The sequence below is a fragment of the Anolis carolinensis genome, unplaced genomic scaffold (genome assembly GCF_035594765.1).
Source record: "Anolis carolinensis isolate JA03-04 unplaced genomic scaffold, rAnoCar3.1.pri scaffold_12, whole genome shotgun sequence".
Lineage (NCBI taxonomy): Eukaryota > Metazoa > Chordata > Lepidosauria > Squamata > Dactyloidae > Anolis > Anolis carolinensis.
Window position 1 is genome coordinate 17,293,347 of NW_026943823.1, and position 25,768 is coordinate 17,319,114.

At 42.1% G+C, this 25,768-nt stretch overlaps 1 protein-coding gene across 3 annotated transcripts in view; it reads left to right on the forward strand.

Moving 5' to 3' along the window:
* The first annotated feature begins 4,921 nt into the window (after positions 1-4,921).
* The window catches only part of stk26 (serine/threonine kinase 26), a 40,254-nt gene continuing 19,407 nt past the window's right edge, over positions 4,922-25,768 (forward strand). The window contains exons 1-3 of one of the 3 annotated variants that reach the window (XM_062963824.1): positions 4,922-5,241; positions 9,162-9,302; positions 21,842-22,072. In XM_062963824.1, coding sequence (XP_062819894.1) covers positions 9,261-9,302; positions 21,842-22,072 — 273 coding nt within the window. In that variant the 5' untranslated portion in view covers positions 4,922-5,241; positions 9,162-9,260. Of the gene's footprint in view, positions 5,242-9,161; positions 9,303-21,781; positions 22,073-25,768 lie in introns of those variants that run through there. The other 2 variants (XM_062963825.1, XM_062963823.1) reach the window with 2 other exon arrangements.

Below are 25,768 nucleotides of genomic sequence, written 5' to 3' on the forward strand. Positions count from 1 at the left end.
CTGATGTCTCTCTGTGCGCACAACACACATTTAGTCACTCGACTTCCTGCTGCCGAAACCAGCCTCGTCCCCACTTCCCTTTCACATTCTGGGTTAAAGCTGTGTTGCTTCACACTGTATGAAAAACGCCCTTGTACTTGAAGCCTCAGACTGATAAGCGAGAAGCCTGTTTTCACCTTCCTTGCATTCTCTTTCTTCTTTTTGCAGCAATGCCTTTTCATTCATGGGGCGCTGTGCAGCTACACTACATTAATGCAGTTTGATACCAAGATAATGACAAATCCAAGAATATTCTTGCACGATGTGGTCTGACGATCCGTAAAGGCAGGGTTTATTTTATCATGTCAGATAATATATAGAGAATATACTGGAAGTCGCTTCTGGTGTGAGAGAATTGGCCGTCCACAGAGACGTTGCCCATGGGCTCCCAGATGTGTTACTGGGAGGGTTCTTTCATGTCCCCGCAAGCTAGAGCTGACATATGGAATCTCACCCTGTCTCTCGGATTCGAACCAGCAACTTTCAGGTCAGCATTTCACAAAGGTTTAACCCATTGCTAAGGCAGGCATTTAAGTTGTTTTGAGTCTCATTTAAGACAGAGAAGTAGGGAATTATTATTATTAAATATACTGTATATACTCGAGTATAAGCCTAGTTTTTCAGCCCTTTTTTAAAGACTGAAAAAGCCCCCTTCAGCTTATACTCGGGTGAGGGTCCTGGTTGGCTTATATTTGGGTCAGCTTATACTCGAGAATATATGGTACATTTATTATTTTTGTCTATTATTATTGGTATTATTACATTTATTATTTTTCTCTATTATTGTTGCTACTATTACATTTATTTTACTCTATTTTAATTATTATTAATACATTTATTATTTCACTCTGGTTTTATTATTATTATTATTACATGTATTCTTTTACTCTACCATTATTAAAAGGATACATAAGCACATTTACATTGAAGAAGATGAGAATAATGATTTGATCAGAGTTGGACAGTCTTATCTTAAATTTGAGCTTCATGTAAATATTCAAAAACATTTAACCTACTGATGCCCTTAATTAATGTAATTTTACTGGTATAGGCCAGCAGAAGCTTGGATAAGCGAATATCTTGGATAATAAGGAGGGATTAAGGAAAAGCCTATTAAACATCAAATTAGGTTATGATTTTACAAATTAAGCACCAAAACATCATGTTATACAACAAATTTGACAGAAAAGTAATGTAATTACTGTATTTACGAATTTAGCAGCAAAATATCACTATATATTGAAAACATTGACTACAAAAATGGCTTGGATAATCCAGAAGCTTGGATAAGCGAGGCTTGGATAAGTGAGACTCTACTGTAATATAAATATACAATTATAATAGTGAATTATAATTATTATTACATTGTATTACATCATAATATTATTAATAATATTACATGTATATACAATATATTATTAATTATTATTATTATTAAATATATTATTAATACATTAGTATTTAATATGGAGGTCCCCGATGGTGCAGAGGGTTAAACCACTTAGCTGCTGAACTTGCTGACCGAAAGGTCGGCAGTTTGAATCCAGGGAGCAGAGTGAGCTCCCGCTGATAGCCCCAGCTTCTGCCAACCTAGCAGCTTGAAAACATGCAAATGTGAGTAGATCAATAGGTACTGCTCTGGCGGGAAGGTAACGGCACTCCATATAATCATGCTGGCCATATTACCTAGGAGGTGTCTACGGACAACGCCGGCTCAGCGAGATGAGCATCAACCTCCAGAGTTGGACACGACTGGACATTAAGTCTGGGGAAAATCTTTACCTATAGTCCAGCCAGAAGAAATGTCAGGTGTTGTCGAAGGCTTTAATGGCCGGGATCACAAGGTTGTTGTATGTCTTTTGGGCTGTGTGGCCATGTTCCAGAAGTATTCTCTCCTGACGTTTTGCCCACATCTATGGCAGGCATCCTCAGAGGTTGTGAGGTATGGATAAACTAAGTAAGGAAAGAATATATATCTGTGTAGAGCCCAGGGTGTGGCAAGAGTCCTTTGTCACTGGGAAGCCAGCATTAATGTTTCAGTTAATCACCCTAATTAGCATTGGAAAGGTTTTTGTCTCTTGCCTGGGGGCATCCTTTGTTAGTCATTAGCTGTGCTCTGCCCTCAAAGTGTTGGTTCCCACCCACTGTTTTGATTTTAGAGTTTTTAAATACTGGTAGCCAGATTTAAAGGAGATAATGCCTCTGGAACATGTCCATACAGTGTGGAAAACTCACAGCAACCCAGGGATTCTGTCCACGAAAGCCTTCGAGGACACATTGGCTTAAAAAGTTTGAAGACCCCTGTCCAAGCTGAATGCATTTGTTGTTTCAGTCTGAACTGGAAGCACTACAATATTCCTTATTCTTGGTAATTGATCCTCACCGCACTCTTCCAGGTAGAACATCATGTGGTCCTTTGCAAAGTGAGTCTAGTCTTTATTTATTTAAAATTAAATAACAAAGTCATTGTCAAGTGTGTTTGGGGTGGGTTTGTTTTTTTTTGTAACTGAGCCCAAATTTAATTGCAGTCGGCAACATTCGGGGAACATTCAAAGGTATGCATTCATTGGGCTTCAGAGCGTCCGTTGAGTCAAATCCCGTATTTCAGGAGCTGAGTTTCCCCAATGTTTGGATTCCTTCTCTATGTTTATTCACTTTTATTCCCATTTTGCTCAGTCCGCTTTCAAATCCTGAATTTCCTGCTGGCCTCCTTGGACCCACAGGCTAAAAATAGCCTAAATGCCATCCATTTTGGTTGAGCGGAAAATAACCAAATAGGACTAAGAACTGCAATATGTTTTCACTTACAGTACTGTCTTTCTCTGCTGTGCGTGCAGTCAAAAGTTGTGCCACAGAGCGCATCTACACTGTAGATTTAATGCAGTTTGACAGCACTTGGACTGCCAGGCTCAATGCAGTGCAATTCTAACACTGCGTTGCTGTGAGTTTTCCGGGCTGTATGGCCATGTTTCAGAAGCATTCTCTCCTGACGTTTCATCTGCATCTATGGCAGGCCTGTTGAAAACTAGGCAAGTGGGGATTATATATCTGTGGAAAGTCCAGGGTGGGAGAAAGAACTCTTGTCTGTTTGAGGCAAGTGTGAATGGTGCAATTGGCCACCTTGATTAGCGTTTAATGGCCTTGCAGCTCCAAGGACTGGTTGCTTACTGCCTGGGGGAATCCTTTGTTAGGAGGTGTTAGATGGCCCTGATTGTCTTTGTCCCCTATTCCCCTCTAAGGCACCCCAACATTTTCTTCCTCTTCCTCCTATGGCTCTTCGTATCCCTTCCTCCCTCCTCTTCTCTTTCCCTCCTTCTCTTCTTGCTCTTCTTCTAAAACTTCCTTCCTCCCCTCTCTCTCCTTCCTTCTCTTCTTCCTCTTCCTCCTCTTATGGCTTCTTTCCTTCCTGTTCTTTCCCCCCTCCTCTTTTTCTCCTTCCTTTTTCCTCCTCATCTTTTTCTCATGGCTTCCTCTTTCCTTTCTTTTCTTCTCTCTCCTTCCTTCCTCCTTTCTTGCTCTTCTTCTTCCTCCTACTCTTCTCTCTCTCCTCCCTTCCCTCCTTCTTCCTCCTCCTCTTGTGGCTTCCTTCCTTCCTTCCTTCCTTCCTTCCTTCCTTCCTCCCTCCTCCTCTTCTTCATCTTCCCTTCTCTTCTGCTCCTCCATTTCTCCTCTTCTCTCTTCCTTTCCTCCCTTCTTGCTTTTCTTCTTCCTCCTCTTCTTCTAATGGCTTCCTCTTCTTCTTCTCTCTCTTTTTCCTCCTCCTCTTCCTTTTCTTATGGCTTCCTCTCTCCTTCCTCCTCTTCTCTCTCTCCTCCCTCCCTCCCTTCTTGCTCTTCTTCTTCTTCATCCTTCACTTCTTCCTCCTCTTATGGCTTCCTTCCTTTTCTTCCTCCCTCCCTCCTTTTCTTCTCCTCCTTCAGTCATCCCTTTCTGCTCATCTTCTTCCTCCTCTTCTCCTCCCTTCCTTCCTTCCTTCTTCCTATGGCTTCCTCTTTCCTTCCTCCTCTTCTCTCTCTACTCCCAATCTCCTCTTCTTCTTCTTAGGGCTTCCTCCTTCTCTTCTCTCTTTCTTTCCTTCCTTCCCTTCCTCCTCCTCCTCTTATGGCTTCTTCCTCTTCTCCTTTCTTCCTCCTCCTTCTCTTTTTATGGCTTCCTTCTCCTCTTCTCTCTCTCTCTCTCCTTCCTTCCTCCTCTTTTCTCTCTATATTCTCCTCTTATGGCTCCCTTCCTTCCTCTTCTTCTCCTCCTTCCTTCCTTCCTGCTCTTTTTCGTACGGCTTCCTCCCTCCTTCTCTCTCTCTCTCTTCTTCCTTCCATCTCTTCCTCCTCCTCCTCTTATGGCTCCCTTCCCTCCTCTTCTCCTCCTCCTCCTCCTCTTCTTCTTATGTCTTCCTCCCTTCTTCCTCCTTCTCTTCTCTCTCTCTCTCTCTCTCTTTCTCTCCTTCCTTCTTTCTTCTTCTTCTTATGGCTCCCTCCCTCCTTCCTCCTTCTCTTCTTCCTCCTCCTCTTATTCCACTTCTTCTTCTCCTTCCTTCCTTCCTCTTCTTCTTATGTCTTCCTCCCTTCTTCCTCCTTCTCTTCTCTCTTTCTCTCTCTCTCTCTTTTTCTCTCCTTCCTTCTTCTTATGGCTCCCTCCCTCCTTCCTCCTTCTCTTCTTCCTCCTCCTCTTATTCCACTTCTTCTTCTCCTTCCTTCCTTCCTTCCTTCCTTCCTTCCTTCCTTCCTTCCTTCCTTCCTCTTCTTCTTATAGCTTCCTCCTTCTCTTCTCTCTCTCTCTCTCCTTCCTTCTTCCCTTCCTCCTTCCTGGGCCTGCCCTCCTCAGGGGCGGAGGCTGAGGAGAAAGAGGCGAGGCCAAGGAGAACGAGGCGGCGGCGGCGACAGTGGAAGGAAGGCTGCCAGGAGGGAAGAAGCAGGCCGGGCCTTCGCTGCTGCTGCTACTGCGTCGCCGCCGCCGCCGCTGCCTCCTTTCGCCGAAGGAGGGAGGCGAAGAGAGCGCGAGAGGGGCAACGCGAGGCCGCGGCTGAGGCGGAGGCCTAGGCCTCTCTCCCTTCATGATGGCGTCCTCCTGAGGAGGAGGAGGCCCTTCCTTCCGCGCCGCCCGGGGGAGCGGGTCATGGGCTTCGGCGCCGGGAGGCAAGAAGAAGCCGGAAGGAGACGAAGAAGGAGAAGGAGAGGCAGGCAAGGCAAGGAGAGGCAGGCCCAGGTGAGGCCTTGGCCGCCGGGAGGCCTGCTCTGGATTTGGGGTTGTGTTCCTCTCCTTCCCCATAGGCCAGGGGCTCAAGGGGGCTGTGGATGAGGGGTTGTGTTCCTCCCCATAGAAGACTTGCTAAGGAGGCTTCTTGTGTGTGGATTTGGGGTTGTGTTCCTCCCCATCAAAGAGTTGCTAAGGAGGCTTCTTGTGTGTGGATTTGGGGTTGTGTTCCTCCCCATAAAAGACTTGCTAAGGAGGCTTCTTGTGTGTGGATTTGGGGTTGTGTTCCTCCCCATAAAAGACTTGCTAAGGAGGCTTCTTGTGTGTGGATTTGGGGTTGTGTTCCTCCCCATAAAAGAGTTGCTAAGGAGGCTTCCTGTGTGTGGATTTGGGGTTGTGTTCCTCCCCATAAAAGAGTTGCTAAGGAGGCTTCCTGTGTGTGGATTTGGGGTTGTGTTCCTCCCCATAAAAGAGTTGCTAAGGAGGCTTCCTGTGTGTGGATTTGGGGTTGTGTTCCTCCCCATAAAAGACTTGCTAAGGAGGCTTCCTGTATGTGGATTTGGGGTTGTGTTCCTCCCCATAAAAGACTTGCTAAGGAGGCTTCCTGTATGTGGATTTGGGGTTGTGTTCCTCCCCATCAAAGAGTTGCTAAGGAGGCTTCCTGTGTGTGGATTTGGGGTTGTGTTCCTCCCCATCAAAGAGTTGCTAAGGAGGCTTCCTGTGTGTGGATTTGGGGTTGTGTTCCTCCCCATAAAAGACTTGCTAAGGAGGCTTCCTGTATGTGGATTTGGGGTTGTGTTCCTCCCCTTTTCCCATAAGTTAAAGGCTCAAGGGGGCTGTGGATGAGGGGTTGTGTTCCTCCTCTTTTCCCATAAGTTAAAGGCTCAAGGGGGCTGTGGATGAGGGGTTGTGTTCCTCCCCATAAAAGAGTTGCTAAGGAAGCTTCCTGTGTGTGGATTTGGGGTTGTGGTCCTCCACTTCTCCCATGTTAGGGGCTCAAAGGGGCTGTGGATGAGGGATTGTGTTCCTCCCTATAAAAGAGTTGCTAAGGAGGCTTCTTGTGTGTGGATTTGGGGTTGTGTTCCTCCCCATAAAAGAGTTGCTAAGGAGGCTTCCTGTGTGTGGATTTGGGGTTGTATTCCTCCTCTTTTCCCATAAGTTAAAGGCTCAAAGGGTCTGTGGATGAGGGCTTGTGTTCCTCCCCATAAGAGTTGCTAAGGAGGCTTCCTGTGTGTGGATTTGGGGTTGTGTTCCTCCCCTTTTTCCATAAATTTGGGGCTCAAGGGGATTGTGGATGAGGGGTTGTGTTCCTCCCCATAGAAGAGCTGCTAAGGAGGCTTCCTGAGTGTGGATTTGGGGTTGTGTTCCTCCCCTTTTCCCATAGGTTAGGGGCTCAAAGGGGCTGTGGATGAGGGGTTGTGTTCCTTCCCATAAAAGAGTTGCTAAGGAGGCTTCATGTGTGTGGATTTGGGGTTGTGCTACTCACTTTTCCCCAGAAGACTGTGGATGAGGGGTCGTGTTCCTCCCCATAGAAGAGTTGCTAAGGAGGCTTCTTCTGTGTGGATTTGCGGTTTTGAGCCTCTCCTTCCCCATAGGTTAGGGGTTCAGGGAGAGTGTGGGTGAGGGGTTGTGTTCCTCCCCATACACTAGTGGCTAAATAAAAGGAGCTGTGGACTAGGGTTTTTCCCCATAGAAGAGCTTCTAAGGGGTCTTCTTGTGTGTGGTGTGGATTTGGGGTTGTGTTCCTCCCCTTTCCCATAGGCCAGGGGCTCAAGGAGACTGTGGATTTATTTATTTATTATTTATTTGCGACATTTATATCCCGCCCTTCTCACCCCGAAAGGGACTCAGGGCGGTTTACAAGTATATATACATACAGTATATTATATTTACGACTATATTGCAATATTATTAGTAATATTGCATGTAATAAAAATATACAATGATAATAGTGAATTATAATTATTATTACATTGTATTACATCATAATATTATTTTTAATATTACATGTATATACGATATAGTATAATATTAGCATAGTATAATATTATTATATATTATTATATCATTAAATACATATAGGAGACATGGTGGAAAGATGTCTTCCTGGCCCCATCTTCTTTATTCATTTGGGGTTGTGTTCCTCTCCTTCCCCATAGGCCATAGGTTCAGGGGGAATGTGGATGAGGGGTTGTTTTTCTCCATGAACTAGTGGTTAAGGAGGCTTCCTGCGTGTGTATTTGGGGTTCTGTTCTTCTCTTTCCCCATAGGCCAGGGGTTCATGGGGACTGTGGATGGTCGGTTGTGTTGCTCTCCATAGAAAAGTTGCTAAGTGGACTTCTTGTGTGTGGATTTGGGGTTGTGTTTTTCCTCCTCCTCCTCCTCCTAAGGCAGGAGTCCAAGAGGACTCTGGGTTAGGGCCTGTGTTCCTTCCTCTAGACCAGCAGTCTGTGGATGAGGAGTTGTCTTCCTCCCATAGATTAGTAGCTAAAAGGAACTGTGGTCTACGGGTTGTGTTTTTCCCCGTAGAAAAGTTGCTTTGGTGGCTTCTTGTGTGTGGACAAGCAGTTGTGTTATTTCCCTTACCCTGTAGGCTTTTAAAGGAAAGGCTGTCCAACTGAGGTCATGCCCCTTGCCCCATAGGCCAGGCTGCGGAGCTGACCCCATACATAGACTTAAATGGGGGTGGGGTCTTTATGGAGCAGGCTTGTATGGAGGAAACGGGGATCCACATTGGACATGAGGAGGGAAGATTGATGTCAGAGCGAGAGAGGTTAAGAACTGGGTTGCTGTGGGTTTTCCGGGCTGCATGGCCATGTTCCAGAAGCATTTTTTCCTGATGTTTTGCCTGCATCTATGGCAGGAACCCTCAGAGTTGTGAGGTATGTTGGAAACTATTCAAGTGGGGTTTATATATCTGTGAAATAATGTCCAGGGTGGGAGAAAGAACTCTTGTCTGTTTGAGGCAGGTGTGAATGTTTCAATTGTCCACTGCCTGGGGAAATCCTTTGTTGGAAAATGTTAGCTGTCCTGATTTTAGAGTTTTTAAATACTGGTAGCTAGATTTTATTCATTTTCATGGTTTCCTCCTTTCTGTTGAAATTGTCCCCATGCTTGTGGATTTCAATGGCTTCTCTGTGTAGTCTGTAATGGTGGTTGTTAAAATGGTCCAATATTTCTGTGTTCTCCAATAATATGCTGTGTCCAGGTTGTTTCATTAAGTGCTTTGCTAGGCTGACTTATTTGGTTGAGTTAGTCTGCAGTGCCTTTCATATTCCATGATTCGTGTTTGGGCAATGCTGCTGTGTTTGGTGGTCCCTCTGTAGACTTGTCCACAGCTGCGTGGTATACGGTAGACTCCTGCAGAGGTGAGAGGATCCCTCCTGTTCTTCGGTGAATGTAGCATTTGTTGGATTTTCGTAGTAGGTCTGTAGATGGTTTGTAAGTTGTGTTTCTTCATCAGCTTCCCTATGCGGTCAGTGGTTCCCTTGATGTATGGTAATAACACTTTTCCTCTTCCCTGAAAACGCAGGACGAAGGAAGTGCAATGTATATGGCATTCAATCATGGGGTTTAAATTGTAAAGATGGACGAGAGAGATGATAAGGGGGATATTTGCTGGGTTTATGTCCCCACCTTCCTCTTCCTCCTCCTTTTCTTCTGGCTTCCTTCCTCCCTCTTCTTATGACTTCCTTCCTTCTTTCCTTCTTATGGCTTCTTTTCTTCCTTGTTTCCTTCCCCTCTTTCTCTACCTTCCTTCCTTCCTCTTCCTCACAAATGGGGTTTGAATTGTAAAGATGGAACAAGTATTGAGAGAAGATAAGAGGGGTATCTGCTGGGTCTGTGTCCCCTCTTTCGCCTTCCTTTCCAATAAAAGCCTGGCAAAGTGTGTAACGTAGTGTTCTCTGCCTTCTTCCACCCCCTTTTTGCAGACCCCATTGCAGCTGAGAAGGAGACCCCTAGTAGCAGCAGCAGCACCTGCTTCCTTGCAGCAGGAGGCCGCAAGGAGGAGGTCGTGAGGGACGGCAGCCATGGCTCACTCTCCGGTGGCTGTGCAGGTACCAGGAATGCAGGTAAGGCCAAAAGCGAGCATTGTAAACATTCAGGGTGGCATCCTAATATATCCCTGTTCTCCTGAGCTCATCTACGCTTCTGTGATGGGAATGTGCCTTTCAACCTGAGGTCTCAGCATAGCGCAAGGTGGAGGTGATGTGGCACAAGCGAGGCTCCCGCTTGATGTTGTAGAGGGAGGAGATTGACATCAGCACTTTTTACACTCCAAGAGCCCTTGTGAGCTTTGCATCAGAACGTGCTTGCATAGTACGGGTTTAAACAGCTGCAGGAGAATGACTTTGGTGGAAAGACAGGCCCCTTACTCTTGTAATATATAGGGATTTGTAAAATAAGGGATTCTAATGTGCCATCAAATCTAATGCACACCTTGATTTTCAAAACCCTGAAAACAAACAAAAACAAAATTTGCTGCCAAATGTAATATGCAGCAGCAAAAAGCACGCTCTGGGGAGATAGGGCGGGCTACAAATAAAGCATTATTATCTTTGTAATTTGGTCAAAAAATGGTGTGCATTTCAGTTGCAGCCTGCTTAGAACTCCTTTAAAAAAAAAGTGTTAGGACACGAAAGCCTCCAGCAATGAAAAAGAAAACCTTGGGTACATATATGCGGTAGATTGAATCCACTTTAATTTAACGTTATGGAATCATGGGGTCTGTAGTTTTACAAGGTCTTGAGCCTCCTCTGCCATAGAATGCTGATGCCTCATCATACTAGAAAAATGGCATAACATTGAGCCATGGCCATTAAATTATTTATTTATTGCATTTAAATACCGCTTTTCTCACCTCTGAGGGGACGCAAAGTGGTCCACATTAAATAAATGTCAAAATGCAATGCTTTACATACAATAAAAACAATATATCACACATCTAAAACAATTACATACGACTATAAATTAGATCATTAAAAACTATGAACCATCAAACATAAACATTTTAACATTGCATTGATGTCCCTCAAAGAGGGGCTCCAGGCTCAGCTCCTGAAACAGCCTCCCTTTTGACTTTCACTTAGTACTAAGATGACCATATGACACAAATCTCATGTGTACCCTAATTTTGGCAAGACCATTTAGCCCAAAAAAGTGCACATTAGATTCGAGTAAATAGGTTAATTTGAAGCCCTCTCAGCTGTGGAAGAGCTGTGTTGCAGTACTTAAAGCTGCTGCTCTTAGTAGGCAAGCAGCAATCTCTCCCACCAAATTCACCCTTGAGCTTCTTTGCCCCAAGTGTTAATCAACGCCCAAATATCGCTTAGATGTTACCACTTGCTCATCCAGCAGCCGTCTCCCCTTTGACTCCAACCCTTCTCTGCCGCAGGAAGAAAAATCTGACTCTTGGTTTTGCTCTTTCGAGGGAGGGCCGTGCTTTGCTGGGAACCCAGAAATGTTTTCCACGTTGCTGCCAGTTTTTTCCCTCCTGAGAATAAAGTCGGATTTATTTGAGCGGTTCACTTCAGGCAACCTCTGAGCGTGGAAACGTTCCTATTATTAAATCGAGTGACAGTGCTACTTTCGAGTTAAGCATAGGCTTTGGCCTCTTGTCCCTAGATGTAGCTGAGGGGTCAAGGATTTGGTGGCTGCGGAGTCTGAAACTTGTTGTAGCTGGGAGCCTGGCAATGGGACCAAACCATAGCTCTTGGGGTTTTGTTGGGATTTGAATAAAGGAAATGCTTTTTATCGTTTTGTTGAGGGTTCTTTTTTCTGCCACAGACCAACACAGGCTAGTCTCCTGGAACTAATCTGGGAGGGTGTTTGATTATTTTCCCCTCTGGTGATTTTCTAATCTGCTTGACATGTGTGTAATGGCACTAAGCCCATCAAAAAGCTTTGTGTTTGGAAAAGGAAGCAATCAAAGGCCCTTGAGCGGACAAAATACATTGTCCTGGTTGGGGTCCCCCATCAGGGCCCATTTTTTACTGCTCGCAAGATCCTGATTTCTTGAGCTTGCTTATTTTCTGAAATAATTTTCTCCCATTGCTTCTGTTGTTCTCCCAATGCCATCCTAGGAGTCAGTTGTGCCAAATGTAGGTGGAGTATCCCTTCTCCAAAATGTTTGGGACCAGAAGTGTTCCATGTTTTAGGTATTTTGGAATCCCTTCATGTACACAATGAGATATCTTGAAGATGGGACCCATCTCTGAACATGAAATGTGTTGATATTTCATATGTACCTTATATACAATTTCTGAAGGTGATACACAATATTGTTATATGTTTTGAGCATACAGCATAAATTTGACCATCAGAATACTGTCATCCCTTGACACTTGCAATTTTGTCTTTAGATTATCTGTTGATTTGATTAATATGTTGTCTTTAGAAATCTCTTGGTCCTCCAGTGTGATCCGGTGACCAGCTTATTGTTGTAGAGATTATTATTTTGTTTGTTTATACCTCGCTTTTTCTCTCTCCAAACGAGACTCAGACCGGCTTACAAAACAACCAGTTCAATACAATTTTAAGACCCAAAGATATACAAACATTCAAATAAGAATTAAATATTGATGTTATTAAGAATCCATAGAGGACTAGAGATTTCTAGTGAAGAAATGCTCAGTGCTATTAAAATATGACTTGTTTAAAGCTCATTTAAGGTGTGAGAAGGAATCATGTTTCTGTATTTTTCAAACAAGCACATGTATGACTACATCTTCAAAGTAAACGAAACAAACATGTGTCTTGGTGTGATAATTGTTTGCCTGGCTTCATTATCTGGTTATTATCTGGGCTTGGCTTCCCAACCTCATGAGTGTCCCAACAGATAGTGGCAGGAAAAGCTCTGAGGGTTTTCGGTTAATTATTTTGATGATGGGATTGGAGCCATGCTGGAGGGACTTGATGAGCACCAGTCCATATTTAAAGGGAAATGCAGACTGATAGGAAGAGTAATTACATTCCCACATCTAGTTCATGCTGTTGCTTTCCTTAAGAGTACAATTGTCTATCAGTCTATTAACATGCCAGGCAAATTTGGATTTGGCGTAGTTGGACAAATGGTCTACGCTTATAGTCGCCAGACCCTCCCATATTGAAAGAAGATTAGCAGCTTTTCGTTGATTTCTCAAAAGAATGAAAGGAAATAAAAATATTAGGGGTTTTTTTGTAATAGTAAGAGTAAGTCAGTACTATAGAGATGTAGGAACATCCAGAAAAAGAAAAAGAGGAGTTAGCGACAAGAATAATAGGATTCCCAGTGATATTCAAGGGTTCCTTAAAATTTAATCTATAAATTAGAAGTTATGGGATAAGAATGATAGACTTTTGTCGAAGGCTTTCATGGCTGGAATCACTGAGTTGCTGTGAGTTTTCCATGGTGTTAGGCCATGTTCCAGAAGCATTCTCTCCTGACGTTTTGCCCACATCTATGACAGGCATCCTCAGAGATTGTGGGGTCTGTTGGAAACTAGGCAAGACAAGAAACAATCAGGGCCAGTTAACACCTCCCATCAAAGGATTTCCCCAGGCTTTGAAGCTGTAAGGCTATTCAGTGCTAATCAAGCTGGCCAATTGCAACATTCACACCTGCCTCAGGCAGACAAGAGTTCTTTCTCCCACCATGAACATTCCACAGACATATAAACTCCACTTGCATAGTTTCCAACAGATCTCACAATCTCTGAGGATGCCTGCCATAGATGTAGGCAAAATGTCAGGAGAGAATGCTTCTGGAACATGACCATACAGCCCGGAAACTCACAGCAACCCAGATAGAGTTTTGATTATGAAGAAGACAGCATTAAGAGGGTAGAAAGTATTATGTAGGACTTTCTTTCCTTTCTTAACCTTTCTGTCTCTTTTCTTTCATTCAATCCTTACCCACTTTTCTGTTTTTCTATTTTAGTTTAGATAAGGGAAAAACACTTTTTTAACATAATAGAAACCCTTTCTGTATGAGATAATTATTGCAGATGACAAAATAGGATGTTAAAAATATTCTTACTTTATATCCATTATTTTATCCCTCCCAACTATTGATAAAAATTATATATTTAAGTAAATACATACTAGTCAAAGTCACATTGTTGACATATGAACTCAAACCTTGGGACTATTATTTCCTGTTCCTAGCAAGAGGTTCTGCAGGTTTGACTTGAGTTTGATGCAGTAAAACATCCAAAAAATCTGTTTTGGCCAATAGGAATGGAAAGATGGTTCTTGACACTAAAGAACAGGTCAGCGAGGAACTATTTTTAACTCCAGTTTTTCACAATATGCTCTAGTTGTCAGGCAGTGTTCAAATGCTGTTGCCGCATGATTGAGAAGACATGCTCCTTTGACATCGGACTGTAACAGCATTCATTTAATACAAATAATAACAAATGACCAACTTCTGGCTTTGAGTGTATAGTAAATCCTTGGTGTCCACTGATGATTGCGTCCAGGACCCAGTGATATATAGAAGTGTAGTAAAACGGGATGCTTTTTATCCAGTGGCAAAGTTAGGTGTGCTTTCTGGCATTTAAAAAAATTCCCAGGTAGTAATAGGAAACTTTGAATATGAAACATAACTCCAAAATCTTGTTGAATTTTAGACAGGACCCACACTGCCATATAATCCAGTTTCTGAATCCAGATTATCTGCTTTGAACTGGATTATATGAATCTACACTGCCAGATAATCCAGTTCAAAGCAATAATCTGGATACAGAAACTGGATTATATGTCAGCGTAGATGGGAAGTTACAGATATACGGAATAATACAAGTTTACCGGTGTGCTTTGAATAGGGATCGCTCATTTCCACAGATGTTCCTCACTTATGTAGAACTCTTGAAGTTAAATATTACAGGACAGATAACAAAATGTGTGTTAGCTAAGTGGTTGTTGTAATTGTGTGCCTTCTTTCCATTGAAACCTATTGGTTTGGCCCTTTCTCAAACAGCACAAATAGGATTGTGGATGCTGCAGTCGAGAAATATTCCCTTGGAATGAAGTCCCATTAAAGTCAGTGGGACTCCATTTGGCATGAACATCTCCAGGATTTGAATATTGGTCTCATTAAGAACCAAGGGCAGGGCAAAGACCAGACCGCTTTTGAAAACTTCACTGGAAGAGCAATTATTTGAACTCCTAGTGTTGCAATGAAGGATAATGATTAGTTGTACATGTTCTGAAAAGCAAGAAGCGCCGTGTTAACAGTAATGTGCTTCTTGATGTTCCTGCTCTCTTGTCATCTTCTTCAAGCTTTGAACTCTGCTTTGTCAGGAGGGAAAGAGTCCTTCTGTTTTCTGAAGTCTCTGTTTTGTGTTGGCAGCAGGGAGGATCAAACAGGGTTGACTGAAGTGAGTGGAAACACAAAAAAGGGGGTAGGAATGAAAAGCCTTGCTCATAACTTTTCAGTCTCAGCTAGACCCTTTTCCGCAAAGCACCTTCCAGTGTGACCTCTTGAAGCAGCCAGTCAGACATAGCATTTTGACGGATGTTTCGGCAGCGTTAGACCTGTTTGCCAGTTAGACTTGAGGGCACCCATTAATTTTGCATGGGCTGCTTGGTGTCGGAAGAAGATAGCTAGCCACCACCCTATTTTGAGGGCTGATGTAAGAGTGTGGTGTACATGGCCTCACTTCTGCTTTGGGCATTAAGGGCAGAGGCAGATTCCCCCGTAGAAGGCCTTAGAAGTCGGTAGTAGATCAGCAGCTGTATCCACAGACTGTTGCTAGATGCAAGCAGTGTGATTTCTAAAGCTTTTGCTTAGATTGTCGTATTATGGACTTCATCAGACGGTTGGGGGGGGGGGGGGGAGAGCAGAAAGAAACTTCTTACCCTGCTACCCCCAATCTTTCCCTGCCTTCTGGGATGGCCATCCATCCCACAACCTTCCACCATCTTCCCTCGTCTTTCTCTATCAGGAGTCAATTTATAGTACGTTGTTCGTACTGAAACACATACTGCCAATTTCTGTATATTTCATGTTTGACATCTATGTACCACATTCTAGGTTGAAAGCAAAGATAAGGCTTCCTTGCCCATGGCAATCCAGGGGACATCCTTTCCTCTGATGTGTGCTGCTTCTCTGAATGGCTCAGGCTGTGTAGTTTTTTTTTTTTTTATCCCACTGTTCTCTCAATATGGGGACTCAGGGCTCTTCTGCTCACACTGCCACTGAGCACTAGTTAAATGCCTTAATGTGTGCCTCAGTTGGCACAGCGGGTTAAACCGCTGAGCTGCTGAACTTGCTGACCGAAAGGTTGGTGGTTCAAATTTGGGGAGTGGGGTGAGCTCCCACTGTTAGCCCCAGCTTCTGCCAATCTAGCAGTTGGAAAACATGCAAATGTGAGTAGATCAATAGGAACCGCTTCTGTGGGAAGGTAACAGCGCTCCATGCAGTCATGCCGGCCACATGACCTTCGAGGCGTCTATGGTCAACGCTGGCTCTTCACCTTAGAAATAGAGATGAGCGCCACCACCCAGAGTCGGACACGACTAGACTTAATGTCAAAGGGAAATCTTTATCTTTACTTTTCTTCTCTTGGAAGAGAGACAGTTGGAATTTCATCATACTCTGGCTTTCCCCCTGTTTCTATACACTTGCAAGACATTTTAACAACGGAGCCCATCAAATGATGCAGGAGTATTTCCTGTTGGTTCCCCGTGGGTCTCCGTTTCTGAAGGGTGTGGAAATGGAGGTTTTTGGAGTTGGGAAGCAATCGACTCCAAAGTTCCTCATTCGGGTAGAAATGTCAAAAGGCTCTTATTTTAAGGTGTGATGGGAATTGTCGAATTTCTCCATCTTAGATCGCTTTGTGGAAAGTATGGGCATTCTTGTGGACTGACTGCTGATGATCCTTCTGTTTCCATTAGTGGTTTAAAGAAGGTGTGGGTCCCACTGAAATAAGTATTTTAAAACGGTGCCTTATGTCTCCCTTTAGCGTAAGGGGCTTGAGGGTAAAGGATCCCTTGGAAAGTGGTGTCTTCAAAAGGATGCCTGTTTTCAAAAGTGTGCTGGTATCCTCGAAATGGGAGGAGACATTGCCTAGAAGCAGGAGGAAGCAATCCTGTGTGATGGGGGCCAGCAAATTATCCCCATGAGATCCCCATGAAATGCCACACAAAGAAGATGATTCCTTCTGCTTTCTTCCCCAAATGGGATGAAGTTTTTCCTTGCACCATGGTTTGAGGTGTTTTTGAGGGAGACTACAATTCATAGGGATCTGCAGTGTTGTTGTTTGTGTGTACCTTCGAGTCATTTCCAACTTACGGCGCTCCCATCATAGCAAGCTTTCTTTAGAGAGGGTTTTGCCTTCCTCTGTAGCCAAGAGTGGGATTTGCCCAAATCCACCCAATGGCTTTCCATGACTGAACAGGGATAGAGTCATAGTCCAATACTCCAATACTCTAGAGTCATAGTCCAATACTCCAACTCTACCATTTGGGTCATCTACCTCAAACTTCCAAATTATGGTGAGAGAAGGTGAATCTTTTTCTTTCAAATGTCTGTCTTCCACTCCATTTCCTCAAGTGGCTTCACAGTTTTCACAAACATGTCCCATTGCACCACACACACAGTCCTCACCAAAATTTTCCACTGCCCTTGGTGGTTTTGACATCCTCAAAGTAAAAAAAAAAATGGTGTTGCTTTTCAAAATGTGCAGTCTTTGGCAAACTAGCACAAGAGGCATTTTAGGAAGAGGCCTTATTAAATTGGGAAAGGCGTGGTGACTTCTCATGTAATTGAATCCATTTAGTCTCGAAAAGCGAGAGCTGGTGTGGTTGGAGTGCTGACTGGGCCTTTTGTTTGACACTCTGCTAAGCCGTGGAAAACCACCAAAAGCCTCACTCTCTCAGCCTCAGAGGATAGCCGTGAATGAATCTTTCCAAGAAAACCCTTGGAGAGAGTTGCCACAAGTCAGGCTCAGTTGGAAAGGACATAACAAGGGGTCCCGGGATGCCTTTCTGACTCCACTAAAGGAAGTTATTTGGCAAAATATAGAGACGAGGGAGAGAGTTCCTTGTTGCGAATCGTACTACTCTTGTGTTAATAGTTCATTTTCAGTATCTTATTTGCTGTCTGTTGAGGCTGCCTGCTTTACTTTGTGTTCCATTTCTGGCACAAGGGAGCTCATGTCTCTCCTGGAGGTATTAGGGAAAGAAAAACAGCGTCTTTTGAACAAAGAGCTGCTTGTGACTGAGCTTTTTGAACACCAAAGAACTTGCGCTGGGGCATTTCTCACACACACAAAAAAAGGTTGACGTACAACTTTCTTTAGCTCATGACGACAGAATGTGGGAGTGCCCCCAGAGCAGACAAAAGAATATCTGCCCATAAAAAGAGTGAGAAATCCCAAACTGGAATCTCCAGGTTATCGAGTCGTGGCTCATTTCTCTGGCATTCCAGCAAAGCCAATGGCAGAGAGCCGTTCTTGAACCCTTGGCAAATATTTGCACAGTGGATGTGATTTCCTTCTCTCCTTGACAGTAATAGCTGCCATAGAGAGAACAGTACAGCAGTCTCCAGACTTCGTTCTGCCTTTAGTGTTGTTATTCTGCAATTTGAGATGGTTGTGGAAAGGAAGGGAAGCATGTAGTCATTTACTTTGTTGTCAGATGTTCCTTGGCATCTGACAGGAGATATTTCTATGATAGGGCACATCTTCATTAGCAAAGTGAAACTTGGTTTTTCGGGGTCATTTTCCACTCTCCTTGTCTTTGATAGCTGGCCAGATATGGCCTTGTTTTGAGCTTTGTGGCTTAGTTGCCTGTTAGGGTTTTCTGAAACTACTTAATAAGATAACAACAACAGCAACAATTTATTTGTATTTTGCCCTATCTCCCCAAGGGGACTCAGGGCAGATTCCAGCAAACACAGACACAAGGCAAACATTCAAGATCATGATTGTGGATGAGATATTGCATGGCAGAAGCCCCTTTGGCCCTGAAGCATAATGTTTCTCTTCTTGTAATGGTAAATACTACATTTTATTTCCTACTCGCTTCTCCTCAAAGCCCGAGATGGGGTGCAATACAGTTGAAATTTATAAATAAAAGCTTCAAACCATTAAAACACATTATTGCCCAAGTTTTGTCATCTTCAGGCGTGCTTTCTCCTGCTCGCTTCCATCTTTGCCTGGCCCTCTGCTCCATGTACGCTGCCATATAATCCAGTTTCTGGATCCAGATTATCTGCTTTGAACTGGACATGAGTCTACAGTTCAAATCCAGTTCAAAGCAGATTCAGAAACTGGATTATATGGCGTTGTGTATAGGGCCTGTGAGAGACTCCTAGACTGTCTCCCAACAATCACTTTAGCATTCTTCTATTTATCATTTCTCCCTCTAGGATAGCCTATCTATCTATCTATCTATCTATCTATCTATCTATCTATCTATCTATCTATTATATTGTCCTCTTGTGGTGGCATCTAAATGCTGCATACATGCATCCCTATCTATTTGTTTTTGGGGCCCTAATCCCAGATGGGCTGGATTTTGTAGTTGAAATCCCATTAGTATTTTAGGTTGAATAATGAAGGATGTATGTACTAAGGTTTGGTCTAAATTCATCAAACCATGTAGGAACCTTTGAGGAACAAACATGCACACCTATTTTCACATATACCGCATGTATAGTTTGAAAAGTTGAGAGCTAGCTTCTCTGCTTTAATCATGCAGCTTTATTGCTTTATGGTGGCGTTTTTCCACCAGCACACACTCCTTGCAAAGGCAAAGGAATGTGGTGCCGTTGGGAAGAAAGTAATACTCTCTGTAACTTCTAATTTAAATGTTGGCTCACTAGAACATAAGGGAGGCTTCTAGCTTCCATTTCTGAGAGTTGTAGGCTTCAATTCAGAAGATAACAAGATGGAACAGGGTCCATTTAGCATGTTAGGACGCACACATCTGCTGCTCCGAGTCGTCCATGCTCTTCTTGCACTAAAAATGCAAGACATTGCTAGATGTGTGAAAACCTAAGAGTGGAAGACCGTACGCTAACATTTTTTCAAAGTGCTCTGTTGCTTTTTAACTGCTTTTAATAAGAGTTTCTGAATGTTTGGGGGAAATGTTGGTCGTCAAGAACATCAGCCCCTTTGCTTTGTGTCTCAGTCGGTTTCTTCACATGGAATATTTTTTCTCAAGATCCGATGATAGAAACCGAAGCGGCAATTTTATAATAGTATACAATGCTGCCTTTTGAATGGTTTATGTACATGATTCCAGGAACAACCCTGTGGCTGAATTTAGATGCCTGGATTTGGTTATGTTTCCATTCCTCCCCCCTTTTCACCCAATGAGACGATGTTTGCATACAGCTGCTGTTTAAAGAACAACAGTTTTGGGTTGTTGTTTTTTCTTTCAAGGCAGGCTATATGTGTGTGTGTGTGTGTATATATATATATAAATCTCCCCAGTTCTGGAAAAACCTGCTTCATTTCCGAATGTGTCTGGAGCCCTAACACATGTTTACTTGCAAACTTCGAGAAAGGGAGAAAGAAAGAAATCTCTCATGTGTTTCTTTATCTCTTAACCAAGGTCTTAACATTATGGCCAAAAGTTTTCCTTTCTCTGGTGCAATCCAGTCCTGGAGATAGATATTGAGAAGTGGAAAATTCCACGAGGATCTTGGACTTTTTTAGCATCAGAGGAAAGCGGCTGTGCAATTATCAGAGGGTTTCTAAAAGGGAACACATTAAGCAAGCCAGGGAGGGTGCATCTTACCGCTTGCTCTTGAAAAGCACAAAACTGAATGTGTTCTCTTGTTGGAAGCACACCGATCTGCTGCTTTGGGAGGACTTGCAAATGCAGTATTCTCCTGGTCCTAATACAAGATTGCATTGAAACAGGCAACTGGAGAAATCCCTTAGGCTCCGACTGTGGCATAATAGTCCTGCATCATTTCCCAGTTCCTTGAGTTCCAGAAAACCTTTGATTTTTGGGCCCTCCTGGTTTCAGAGGTGGGCTTTTAGCGTCTGTCTACATCTGTATATAGGCAGTTGCCAAGTTATGAACAAGAGATGTTCTGTAGGTTTGTTCTTAAGTTGAATTTGTATGTAAGACAGAACAGGAACATACAACCAAATATACAGTAGAGTCTCACTTATCCAAGCTAAACGGGCCGTCAGAAGCTTGGATAAGCGAATATCTTGGATAATAAGGATGGATTAAGGAAAAGCCTATTAAACATCAAATTAGGTTATGATTTTACAAGTTAAGCACCAAAACTTCATGTTATACAACAAATTTGACAGAAAAAGTAGTTAAATAAGCAGTAATGTTATGTTGTAATTACTGTATTTACAAATTTAGCACCAAAATATCATGATATATTGAAAACATTATCCAGAGGCTTGGATAAGCGAGGCTTGGATTAGTGAGACTCTACTGTATATATTCTTTAGCTTTGGATAGCATAGGGAAGAGCAAACACCTCTGTGACATATGTTTGGCTATCTGTGACCCTGTTCGGAAGATTTCACCACACTTTATGTCCCTGTGATCATTGATTTTGGAAAGTTTGGCTTGTTGTGGAAACAAAGATTGTGATAAAGCTTCAGTGAAGACACCTTTTCCCCATGATAATAACTCTTCCAGAAGTGGATTTCCCTTTCGAGTGGAAGATTTCTTTCACTTTCTGTGGTCTCAGCTCCGTTCTTAAGTTGTTTGTGTGCCGGGTGTTTGTATCTCAGAGAGTGCTTGTATATAATAAAAATGACAATATGTTTGTCTGTATGTATGATTGTGTGTGGGTAATTTCCTTTTGGCTGTCTCAGTTCCAGAGAGTCCTGTGACCCCCATCAACGACAGATCTGGACCAAATTTGCCACACAGAACCCTTTCCGCCCCAACCAACAAAAGATAATGGAGGGGTTAAGGGATGATTGACCCAACATGATGGGATCTACAGTCCTCCCACATCCAGAAAGCCCTGTGGCCTCCACCGAAAATGGATATGGTTCAAACTTGGTACACAGACCCACCATGGCCAACTTTAACTACTTGTGGAGTTTGTGGGCTTGACAGAATATGATAGCAGTTGTAGTTTCCCTACACATATGTGCATTTTCTAATGGGTCCATTCACACAATTGAAAACCAATAATGAATATTTCTGATGTTTATCCTTACCAGATCCCTAAAGTACCAAAGGTTGTCTATAGCTATATAAAAGTCAAAGTATGTATGTATGTTTGATCCTCAAAGACTCCTACATGGCCTGATGGATCTGGACCAAACATAGTACACATAGCCATCATGATCCAACTTAAAATACTGGCAAGGTATCAAGTAATAAAACCACCCTGTTTTGGGGCAAGGGCCCTGAAAACTAAAACATATTTATCTAGCTCTCAAATACAATCACTAGATGGCAGTGGTTCAAATTTCAAGCATTACAAGACTATAGACAGCACTCAGTGTGCAACTGTAGTGCTGTGAAAACATTATGTAACATATTGTGGGTTTTCTTAGGATGGAACTCCTGCTGCTCACATTGGTCCTCGATACACTCTTTGGTTTTGTTTGATGGGAAAGAGACAACTTGACCTGAATCAAGCTAAATGTCTAATAATTTTCTCATCCTCTCCTTTCTTTCTTCCCCCCAGAACCATAGAGCAGACCCCGAGGAGCTTTTTACAAAGCTCGAACGCATCGGGAAAGGATCCTTCGGGGAAGTCTTTAAAGGCATTGATAATCGGACGCAGCAAGTGGTGGCCATCAAAATCATAGACCTGGAAGAGGCCGAAGATGAAATCGAAGACATCCAGCAGGAGATCACTGTTCTGAGCCAATGCGACAGTCCATACGTCACAAAATATTACGGCTCCTATTTAAAGGTATTGTATATGGTTGCGTCATGTTTTGCTGAAAAAAATGGTGGCTTTGAAAGTGTTGTGACATCAAAGTTTTCATGTTTTTAGAGATAGAAGATAGAGTATGATTTGGGCTTGCTGTTTGCATCACATTTTGATTCTTGTGTTTTCAGGACACTGCGAAATACTAAAGATATTCCAATTTCAGCATGCTCCATTTGTTTAGTCATTGAGCTATTCATTTGCCGTTTTGGTTGCGTTTATCACACTATGTAACACAATTTTTGTTCCTGGGTTATAAATGTCATTTCCTAATAGGCTCTACCATAAAAACATGGAAAACGTATTCCAATGCAGTGAACCATGTTGCCTCAATGTGATGTAAATATCTCACCCAGCACTAGCATTAACATAAGGATGATCTGTAGCACCTCTACGGCCCACAAGCGCCCTTCTCCCTCCCACTTTAGAATGAGCACCGATCAATGCATGCAAACTATGGTACGTTTTGCTCACTGGAAGAAACAAGGCTCCTTGCAAACCACGGTTTGACGTTGGCTTGTTTCCACTAATCGTCCCTAAGTTTAAGCACAGGTTTGAGTGATGTCATGAGCCACAGTTAATCGAAAACAAGAAGCAAAAACTTCCATACTTCTGCAAAAGAGAGAGTGCAAGAGTTTCTTAATTTGGCTCATTTTCGCAAACGCCGCTATTCCGGGTTTCATCCCAAACCGAACCCACAAGTGCTTCCTTGTACTTACTGTCAAGAAAAGATATAGGGATGTTTATGTCCTGTAAGGACTTGCCCTTCGGATCTTTCTGTTGTTGTTATTACTTTCATTTTCATGTCAATTCGCCAAAATGTTTCTCTCCTAACTTCCTGGCGCAAAGATAACAAACAAGGCAGCTAGATCAGGTTTTTCTTTTTAAAAACAGCATTGAAATGAGACGGTACATGACAGGTAGCAAGAAGGAATGCGGCTTATTGAGACAGCAAATGCAGAGTCATGTTCAACAGGAAGGAGTCATGCGTGATGAAGAAGGGCGGGCTTTTGCCGCTTTGGAAGAAGTCAGAAATGAAGAACAAAATGTCCCTTTTCCCCTCCATTTAAATTGAGGTGGCAGCATTAAAGAGAGCTTGGAATAGTCAGGAGTGGACTTTGTTGTGCATGGATTATAAGATCAGGTCTGAGCTTATTGGTGGATTTGGGAGTTCTTTTTTTAAGTACATAAACCTGAATGCTGTCTGCAGCCGACCGGAGAGTAGGAGCATGTTGAGATATATGTAAAATGTGACTTTTGCCACTCGTTTGGTCAGCTGGGTTGAAGCAGTTTCCAAGCTGAAATGTTGGAAATATATAGTATAGCTGTAGTAACTGTCCTTGGAGCCTGTGTTTTTCATTCTGGAACAGAGAAGAAGGCCGCTTTAGGTCTTCTTAGCTGCTTTGGGTCTCAGTTGCTGTGATAAAAGTGTGGTATTAGTAATCATCATAATCATGATCGTCTTATATAATAATATAGGAATAATATTGTTATTATTCATATGATGATGATGATGATGATTATTATTATTATTATTAAATTTAAGAAGAGTTTGGATGCCCAAATGACCACTACCTCTATTAATAATAATATAATATTTAAATAAGAATATAAAAATTGAATAATAATATAATCTATTATTATTATTATTATTATTATTATTATTATTATTATTATTATATTTAGGAAGAGCTAAGATTCTTGAAATTGCTTGAATCTCCAAACTCCCACTCCCACTGCCTCTAATAATAATAATCACAATCATCATCATCATCATCATCATCTTATCTAAGAATATAAGAATTGTATAATTATAATATGATATAATTTTATTCTATGATGATGATGATTTAATTTAGAAAGAGCTAAGGGTTGTGAAATTGCTTGGATCACCAAACTACCACTATCACTACCCCTATTAATAATAACCGTCTCTTATATAAGAATATAAGAATTGAATAATAATAATAATAATAATATATCCTGTTATTATTATTATTTAATTTAGGAAGAGCTAGGAGTCCTGAAAGTACTTGAATTCCCGAACTACCATTCCCACTACCTCTAATCATCATCATCATCATCTTATATAAGAATTTTAGTATTATAATATAATATAATTTTCTTTCATGATGATTACTATTTAATTTAGGAAGAACTAATCGTCCTGAAAGTGTGTCAGTCCCCAAACTACTACCACCACTATTACTACTACTAATAATAATAATCTTATATAATAACTAGCTGTGCCCAGCCACGCGTTGCTGTGGCAAAGTGGTGGTGGTATTGGTTAAAAATTGTTGTGTAATTTTTATTTGACGTTATTTGCAATTTTTATTAATTTTATTGTAAGTTATATTTTTATTTATTATATTTTATTATTTTCTTGTATTATTTTTAGTTATTTTCTGTTATTATAGTATTTTATTGTATTAATTTTTAGTGTTTTTTATTATTTTTTATCGGGTTGCTAGGAGACCAAGTTGGAGGAGCTTAGCCTTCTAACTGGCAGCAATTGGATAAAAGCAATTATTCCTCTCTCTCTAATTAGGACTTTATTCTTCTTTTCTTTTTGTTGTATCAACCTAGAGGCGTGGATGATGGGTTGTGTTGTCAAATTTCGAGGTTGGGGGGCCTGTAGTTTTGTTGTTTTGTGGGTCGCCGTGATGCCATCACTCTTTTATATATATAGATATATAATCAATAATATATAGATCATATATCCCATATGATATGCTCTCAGTCTAAAGAAGTGTTTTTCTTCCATGTCCCGGCTAAAGCTGTAGCTGTTTTGTTTGAAGTTTCCAACAGCTACCCTTTTGAGAGCAGTTTTTTGGGAAGGACACAGGGCTTACTTTCTTCTGCTGTGTAGACTTTTCCGATTCACTCTGCCACCGCCCAAAAGGTATCTGTTTGCCCAGAAAGGAATGCTTTTTCAAGGTTTTTCCCAAGTGGCACACAGTTGGGCTTTGTGAAGGGCTCTAAAAGGAGCAAGGCCCCTTCCCTCCTGCTTTCCAACTGTCAGAACAAACACATTGAGTATAAACGTGTCCTATGTACCTTCTTGGTCCTCAACAGAGTGTTCTCTGTGTGCTGTTTGGGCACCTTTCGTTTCTTGCTCAGCTTTCAGTCCATACCCAGGAAAGGATTTTGGGCTAGAAATCAGCTTTAATGCTGAAAATTGCAGACACAGCTTTAGCATTGCAAAAAGTAGTTAACACAGAATAGACTGATCCTATTGAGGATGATGGCCTTTGTAGTCTGTCTTATCAAGTGGACACTGGGTGGGATAGGCTAAGACCAGGTATTGCTCCCACTTGAAACATATACAAGCTTTTGCAAATTTCGCCATCTAGAAATGAAAGCCGAAGCCCATCAATGTATCATTTATATTAACTTTCCAGTTATTATTCAGCATCATTTTTACGATCACAGGACTATTTTGTGAGATTGAAAGGCCTGTTGGGTGTGTTTACTTCAATGTTTCATTCTCTTCTACCCATATACTTCCATTTCATAATCATACAATTGAATACTTTGTAGTCCTAAGACCATAAAATACAGTCCATACAGTGTGCAAAGAACTTCCATTAAGCAAGATGTGAATTGATATATTCTCCTAACCATGTCATAATTTCTTTTAGTTGATTGCTTGTGTCTTTTCCAAATTGAAGCCCA